At 37.7% G+C, this 8691-nt stretch overlaps 1 protein-coding gene across 1 annotated transcript; it reads right to left on the bottom strand.

Moving 5' to 3' along the window:
* Positions 1 to 4230: 4230 nt before the first annotated feature.
* On the bottom strand, positions 4231 to 8641 carry ccdc124 (coiled-coil domain containing 124). The gene is made up of 5 exons (XM_056729546.1): positions 8491 to 8641; positions 7629 to 7800; positions 5617 to 5800; positions 5377 to 5482; positions 4231 to 5071 (listed from the first exon to the last, which is right to left on the bottom strand). Exons 2-5 carry the CDS (start codon positions 7785 to 7787, stop codon positions 4870 to 4872), a joined length of 651 nt encoding a protein of 216 aa, XP_056585524.1. The 5' UTR covers positions 7788 to 7800; positions 8491 to 8641; the 3' UTR covers positions 4231 to 4869.
* Between the last annotated feature and the right edge of the window lie 50 nt (positions 8642 to 8691).

Below are 8691 nucleotides of genomic sequence, written 5' to 3'. Positions count from 1 at the left end.
AAATAATCTTAACAAATATAGATAGTTTGACATCTGGTCCCCTGAGGGACCAGATTGTAGTTTGTAAACCACTCAGAGATTTAAATGGAAACAGCACACCGTGCAAACAGAGCAATTTTATGGGCTATCAGGTATTTAATATCCTGGTATCACTTTTACAACATAAGAGCCATCTGCTTTCTATTTTAACCTGTACATAAGCGTGAACGGTTCTCTGTAAGTAATTCTCTTAGCAATCAGGCTGACATCTCTTATATAAGGACGTCTCAGCGTGCATTATTTATACATCTCTTCTCTGCCATTCCGCTTGTTCATTAAACTGCGTTCGAACTTCTCACCCGCAGATACCGGCAGGTTAGAGTCGCTCTAAGTATAGATCTCACTTAAAAACCTTTCTGATTCAGGATCATTTTCATTGGAGATATTCAGGGCTGAGAAATAGCAGCACTGCTTTCAGATCAGCAGCTATGGGGAGCACCTTTTGCTTGCAGTATAATGCACTAAAGCAGTTAATGCAGTTTCATAATATTCAGTAGAATTTTACACATTTAGCTGTCTTTGGTTTAAAAAAAAATCTGGGACCCCGTTGGAAAACCCCTGGTCTAAAGAACCCCTTTTCCTATACAAAAAACCTTTTGTGCAACAGCTGTACATTTGTTAAAGATGGAACCGTTCAACCATTGCATATAGCATCTTTTTTTTAAGAGTATATTGTCTGTTTTCTAACTGTATTGCTGCTAGAGATTGTCTTTTGTATAAACACACAATCCTGTCCAACAGAAAAAAGAACGATATGGAGGCCCTGTCACAAGCAGATGAGAGTTCATTACTTTACCCTTGAGGGGGGGGTTTGGGTTTCCCGCCGAAAGAGATTTTACGCTTATTTCTAGCATGACACATAATATATAAATATGATATATAAAACAGAGACAGACCCTGCTTAAAACCCTGCCTTGCCAAAAAAATAAAAATTTAAACCATCCAGATTTTAATGTGGTCGTGATAAAACAAAATGTCTGCCATCCGTATTTAAAACATTTTTGCTATGCGTCATTAAAACAGACACAGCTTCTCCAAAATAGTTTTCAATCATCTTAAAGGAATAATTAAAATCTACGGTTTTATAACCCAATGCATATTGTTTCAAGTGTACAAAGCAAAATGACATTTAGATTTGTCTAGATTTTGCTCAGGAGTGACACCTGTTGCAATTGTTTTGCTAAAATAACTTTCCAAGAGCACGCAGGATTGAGTTTACTTTAAGATACCTTTTCATGGTCAAATTGATAGTGACAAACAGATATAAAACACTGACAATTTCCAAAAGCATAAATAACAGATATTCTGAGATCCTTACCGTCATATCAGTTCCAGAAATAGCCTTCTCCTTCCCCCCAGCGAGCATGTTAGACTCGGATCCCCTAACATACGTGAGGGTTGAGTGACGGTTGCTGTTTTGGAGAAAACAGGATTTAGTCATCAGACAAGCAGCTTTTCCCTCAGACGCTTGTCAGATGTGGGGGGCCGGCCGGTCTCTCTTTTGAGACGTATAATTAGGATGCAGTCTGAAGAAAGGACAGCCCAGCTTGATAAGGGTTGGCATGCAAATGGATAAGGAGACAAAGAAACAAGAAGCACAGAGAAATGGGCTTTGCAAAACACGATATGTTGCAAACGTACCACACTTTCTGCATTAAGTGTCAGGTGTTATAATTGTATCTCCTGCTTGGGCTGGGTAAGATAGTCGAATACATTGAGGTCCGCAGATGAGGAACTGGTTGAAATAGATGGGAGAGAAATCTGCGATTGATGCTCAGCAGTTCAAAGGCCTTCGCAAACCCTCTTATCTTTCCCTCTACAGAGGCAGCTCGGATAAAAGCCCAACACACATCACACCAAACGTTGAACAGGAACATGGATATCGGATGCGTACATGTACACAAACAGAAGGGTTCAGTGGGTAAATGTAAGGAATCAATGTAAGGAAAGTGGGTAGTTTCTGTGGGATGTACGACTTATATCTGGTGTATTGCTTTTACTGTTAAAAAATTTATCAATGCTATATTGGAGGACACAACACAAAATGTATGAAAAACAGTATCTTTTTTATATACATGCTCGAAAGATTATCAAAAAGGGACGGACCCATCCACTGGGTTTTAATTTAACCTATACAGGATTGATTTAATACATTGATGGATCAAATATAAACTATTCTCTAAGTTGATTTAACCCAGCGGCTGGGTTTATCCCTTTTCAACACAAGGCTAAGTTGAAAATAACCCAGTATTTTCTTTAAAAGTGTATTCAAAAGTGTATGAAGAGTTTATTTCCAAAATGAGATAACTACGTTTAAAAAAAAGATGTGCAGTCCAACATATATAAATCAAACGGCAGTTGGTTTGTTTTGATTTAAGCTACAATAACAAAAAATTACTGTTAATTAACACAATAAAATATGATAACTACTAAAAAAAATCTTCATATATTATATTACAGAATGCACTTCTGAACATCATTAGACAATTTTGTATGCTGTTAACAAGATTTCAGTAATTGTATATTCTGTATAAAGACCTACAACACAAAAAAAAAATGAAGAGACCACTTCAAATTTTCATTTGATCAGCATTTAGATGTATTCTGGGCATTTTACTTTGTCCGTTGAATTTTAACCAAATCAAACCTCAGGAGTGACATGAAGTCACCCAACAGCAATGTGAAAGACTGGCTGCATAACAAGACACATGAAAACTGAAATAAAAATGGAGGTTCTATGTAAAATATAATTTTTTGAACTTTTCCTAATACACGTACAAATATTGTTGTTGTATTGCTGGTGAATATGAACTTGTTTTCTTTGCTGTAATTGAGGTCTGAAAAATACACAGAGCATCTTTTCTGTTATTTTAACCTGTTCCTCCAATTTCCATTTTCTGCAAATAAATCCGAATAGAAACAATACTTTTATTTGAAATTCGGCAGAAATATTGTTAGTAGTTGAAGCGAAAATAATAATTTTATTTTAACCCATACCTATAAATAGTCATTTCTGTCTTTTGAAATGGTCTCTTTCATTTATAGCTATATGCATTTTGTCATAGACAGACATCAATCAATCAGTGTAACCAACTCAATTCTTTTTTGATAAGTGAATCCATGCTATTAGAACTAATGTCTAAGGGCTCTCGCCCTCTTAGATTTTTTGTTGCGCGGAGTATCATCCTATTTTATCAGTTTGATATAGCAAGTAGACTCGTTAAGCAAAGAATTTTGCACTTAAGAAACCCTGGGATTTAATTCAGCCACTGAACTGATCTTGATAAAACAAGCATGATAAATCTGCGCTGCTAATAGAGATAAGCCAAATATAGTAACTGCCCTCGAGAAAAGAAAGATGTTTTTTTTAATTAACACTCTCAGTGGGTCACGACTAATAACGTGCAAATTGGTTTAAAAATAATACTGCGTCCTGATGTCGCAATGCATGGAACCATCCCGAAAATTGACTAAATATCATTTTGGAAAGTTTTTGTTTAAAAATTACACTTCACAATATCTATTTTTGCAGGCAAGACGTTCTTCTCAGAAAAGATGTTGTAAACAGCAAGTATTGGCAAGGTTATCTCGAAAACAAATCTCTAAATGACCCACGGTTTCCCTGTTCTGACTGTGTTTGATGATACATTATAGCCATAAATTACATTAAGTGCTAAAGAGTGTTATTGCGGAGGATAAAGGTGGCTGCTGGGAATTATCCAGCCTACAGGCTAATTTCATTTCCTCCCAGAACTTCCCTTAGGGCTCAGTGACCATCTAATGTTTGCTGCTCGTGTACTACCAGAGATGTTATTAAAGCAAATTTACCCAGAGTATGTTTAAAGAATCAACTCATCTGAAAGTCCTTTGTGAGCGGATAACCTTCTTAGGACACAAAAGATGCAAGTTTTGCCCCAAAAGAAATAGTTTAAAATATATGAGATATGACATATTCGGTCTTCGATATGCCAATTGCTCCTCCGTTATTGAACTTTTACATTAATAGAAATCATTTATTTTGCACGAAAGACAACTGCCATATCAGTCGGGGCAAAACAAACCAGACATTTTTAGTGTCCTTTTAACACAGGATGAAAGAAATTCAGTGAGAAATGGAACCAGGGTTAAACAAAATTGATGTGAAAAGTAAAGCTGTCGCCATTTCTTAGAAAGGAAGCTTGAAAACAAATGTAATAATATTTCCTCTTTTATTTAAGTTTTCCAAAAGTTACTGAGTTGTTTCTCCACAAGATGCAAAGCAAGCCCAGAAACGCATTAGCGTTGTTTGGCACCGGTACTGTGCTACAGCAGCCAGTCAATGCACATGAATAGGAATCCAAAGGCTATTAGTCCACTCATCCTTGGATATGGTGATATTGTCCATATAAGGTCCAAAGTTCAGTTTCAAAACAAAGAGCCACGTAAAATCAATAAGAAATCTGAATTTAGCTCAATTATCATCTCTTCTCCATACACAGGCCAGAAGATGAACCCTAATGACCACAGCACAAAAATATGGTTGAGTTAGCAACACTCATTAGTTCAACACAAGCGCTTGTCAGGAAATCCACTCTGTGTTTACTCAAACCAAACTAGAAACTTTCTCGGTAGCTCTACATTGCCCACCGATTAACAGATGAGTAAATCAGGTTAAATAATTTATAAAATTGTATATATGGGTTGCAGATGGATCATCAATAAAAGAATGAATTAACAAAGGTTGTGCATGCATCTTTCCTAATTTTATCTTCAAATTAAATCTGGGTGCAGTCTGTGTCTATTAGGATCTTTGTGGAGCGCCGGGGGGACTTTTAGTGCCGTCATGTTGGATTACTTGGAGTTGAAGGAGGCCACACGCTGGTTAAGGGGGTTTTCAGGGGACTTTGTCCATTCCTTCTTCAGCAGCTGTTTCAACTGTGAAAGCCGCATGTTGGGGTTCTCCATTTTTAAGCGCGGCAAGTTCACTTCCTCAAACGCTGCAAATGCGGCTTTCATGCGACGCTCAGGGTGTCGATCCACATCCTCCTTAGTGCTAAAAAAAGGAAAAAATTACTGAAGGATGATCCAATTGTAGAACAATGTCTTAAACTTGCTGCACAGAGGAACGTTATCAAATCATTCTTAAATTATACAGTCTGTGTTAAGCCTTATTCTGAAAAAGACATACAAGGAACTATATCTGTTTAGATATTCACACAGACAAATTGTTGGTAAATTATGTGTATTATATGGCGTAAACTTTTGATTTATACAGGCATTTCAGGTTACTGAAACAAATTCAGATATGTAACGACTGATTTAAAACAATAGTCATCTTCATCTAATACTACACGATACCCGAGAGCTGCGATGGCATCCTCAATGGTCCGTGCCTCCACCGTGCCTTCTTCTGGAACAATTCGATTGATGTTCTCCTCTAGTGGCATCTCCAAGTGGCTTTTCTCTGTTGTACATTAAAGCAAAATGTTGTAGTATGAATACTATACATTTCCACTAGTCATTTTTTTAGCAGCATTTGGTATGTTTTGTTATGTCACAGTGATCATAATTTAATTTGCACATGGTCGAGCCTCTTACCTTTTTCCTCAATATCTTCAACATTTTGGCCACTCTGAAGGATCTCCTTGATCTGGGCTTGAGTCACTTTACATGGTATTTCTTTTGTCTGTTTACCCTTTATCTTGGCATCTTCTTCATCAAGAAGCCTTTGGTTTTCTCTCTTCCTTTCCAGAGCCTCCAGCCGCTTCTTTTCCTTATCATCCTGTATACATACGCACACACTCTTTTAAATTACGACTGGACCGATGTTATCGAGCCGGCCTGGCGATCATTAGGCAAATGTAAGTGTAAACTGCAGAGCACAGTAAAGAAATTAGAGACGCCTCCAGGCTGTTTAGAAATACTCTACGTAAGCACAGCGGGTAAGTAATGGTAACTAGGATTAGTGCTTGTTTTAGCTGGACACATCCTAACAACCCAGCCTCCTTCCTGTTGATAATGTCCAAAGAAATGGTTACAAGACAGTAAGGAGATACTCGTAATGAGATGACACCTTCAAATGTTTAGCAGAGGCTGAAATGTCATTCGTGTGACACAGATAAAGCGCACGGCAGGTCGCAAACCAAGATACGCTAGTCTCTCTTGACATTTCTCTGTAAATCTACATGTGACAAAACATTCGCACAGCCTGATCGACATTGAGTCACAGACAGTTATAATAATGACAAGACAAATCACTGTGTTTTCGGAGCAGGTGAGCTCGCCTGGACCCTTACAGTGACCCGGGAACATGGGGTGTAATTAGTAGAATGGCTGCTGTAAAATAACAGCGGTCTGGTTCTGTTAGGCCAGCGGGGATCAGATGTCAGCGATGGGAGGAACAGTAGAAAAGGAACGGGGCGTGAGGAGCTCTTTACCAGCTGCACTTAACCTAGTGGGCTGGCACATCATGCCAACAGTGCTGACGCTGACTGCAAATGCCAACACCAGCTGAATAATGAATGACATGGAGGCAAATAGGGAACGGCTGGGGGGGAAGAAAGAGGAATGCGAAAAACATTTAAAATATCTTCTAATAATTAAAAGAATTGATCTAAATCTAGCTATCCATATATCAAATAGACTGCTTTTAATGTTTTTTTTCACCATCAAAATGAAAATTCTGTCATCATTTACTCACCCTCTTGTCATTTCACGCCTGTATGACTTTCTTTCGTCCGCAGAACACAAAAGAAGATATTTTAAAGAACGTTTAAAAAGCCCCCCATTCAATTGCACTGGTTACAATATGGAGGACTGTTCTGTTCTGATGTTCGGTTACCAACACTTTTTAAAAAATTCTTATTTTATGTTCTGCAGAAGAAAGAAAGTCATACATGTTTGAAATTACAAGAGGCAGGTAAATAATGACAGAATTTTTATTTTGAAGGTGAACTCGTCCTTTAAAATATAGCATATAATATATCTTTTCAGGGGTAGGCTAAAAAATATAATTTGGTTACATCAAAAACAACCAATCACAAAAGTCCAATTACAACATATCAATTTCAAAATCAAGCTTCCGAACAGACTCAATTACCAACAGTTAACATATTCATCAATATACGGCATGATTGATCGAGGATATTAGAACTTGCATGTCGGTGTTACATTAAACAAGTCGGCTTCGGCTTTCATTTTGTTTGTGAGAACCTCATTTCCTGAGCAACCTTAAACCCAACTCACAATGTATTAATCTATTGTGTTCTACTCAGACTCGCATGTCTGCTGCTTTAGCGAGGAAGACAGCTGTGTCATTCAGATACAAGATTAGCGGCCAACTGCGGATGATTGTTAGACAACATAACATAGGAAAACATTGGCGTGGTGGCACTTCTGATTATTATTTAATCCTGTTTGTGCAAGCCTGTTGAGTCAGCGTATGAAAAACACTTCCATATCAGAAAGTATATTAGGACAAAGATTTGACTATGAAATAGAGTAAAGGAACAGGATATAAAGGAAGATCTTTTGTGCCACCTTGTGTTCATTACTTTACTTTGCAATTCCACAAGGTGTTTGAGTGGAAAAATATAAGGCGTAAGTCTTACCTTCCTCTGTTCTTTTTTTGCAACACGCTTGTCGTTATCTTCCCAGAGCGCATCTTCAATCTCCTTCTGTTTGCGTGCATCAGCTACTGCTTTCGCCTCGGCCTTCCGGGCCTTTGCAGTGGCCGATTTGGAGTTCTCCCCCTGGAATTTCTTCGGCATTCCTGGGACTTCCCTGAAGGTAATGTTTAGAACATGACTATCTTTTAATGACACGAGATGTTGAGGTATGAAAGATCTGTCATATTGACAGACTGGGTTATACATTTACTACGATTTTATATTTAATTCATCAATAGTACATGACTTATGTTTGTTCTCTATTAATCATTTAAAAGTTTTTTAAAGCAGTATGTTGTGTGGATTTTTCCCTTTTATTGCTTTATTTCGCTGTGTAATGTGAAAACACACACACTGGTTTCCTGCAATCTGGTCTGGCAGTTTCTTCAACTTCTAAAAAGTCACATTGTCCTTTACACCTCAATCTTTCTCTATTACACACAAACACAGAAATATACACCTGCTTTTCTAGCTACAGAACATATGATGACATGACATCATGACATTGCTAGAGGAAGGAAGTCCTATCAAAATCCTCCAACATTTCAACAGTCAAAACTATTTCAAATAGAAATTATGCACACATTTGAATTTCCTGTTTACAAAGCAGAACATAAGAAAGCAATAGATAGCATGTTTGCTAATTCACATGGTTTTCAGGGAAGAGCGGTATTAATGCACGCGCTTTTATGAAAAAAAAAAAAAAGTAATAAAAGAGAGATCTAGGCTGTCTTATGCATCTCCTTTTTATATGTAACCTAAATCCAAGACACCTAATTTAATATTTCTATCTAACAGCACAAACCTTTTCCTGCGCCAGCCTCCCGGGGTGTCTTTCGCCCTTTTTTCAAGCTGCTCTGTGACAGATGAATCGCTTCATTTGGCGCCGCCTAGAGGCTCGGCGGTTACATAGCCTTCGCTGTACTGTGACGTTATTCGGCGAATTTCTACAGATTTGAGGCGGTTAAGGGACGGAAAACAGGAAATGAATCTAGGCCTATATATA

This window comes from Triplophysa dalaica, chromosome 18 (assembly GCF_015846415.1).
Source record: "Triplophysa dalaica isolate WHDGS20190420 chromosome 18, ASM1584641v1, whole genome shotgun sequence".
Lineage (NCBI taxonomy): Eukaryota > Metazoa > Chordata > Actinopteri > Cypriniformes > Nemacheilidae > Triplophysa > Triplophysa dalaica.
This window is presented reverse-complemented; position numbering and strand designations above follow the sequence as displayed.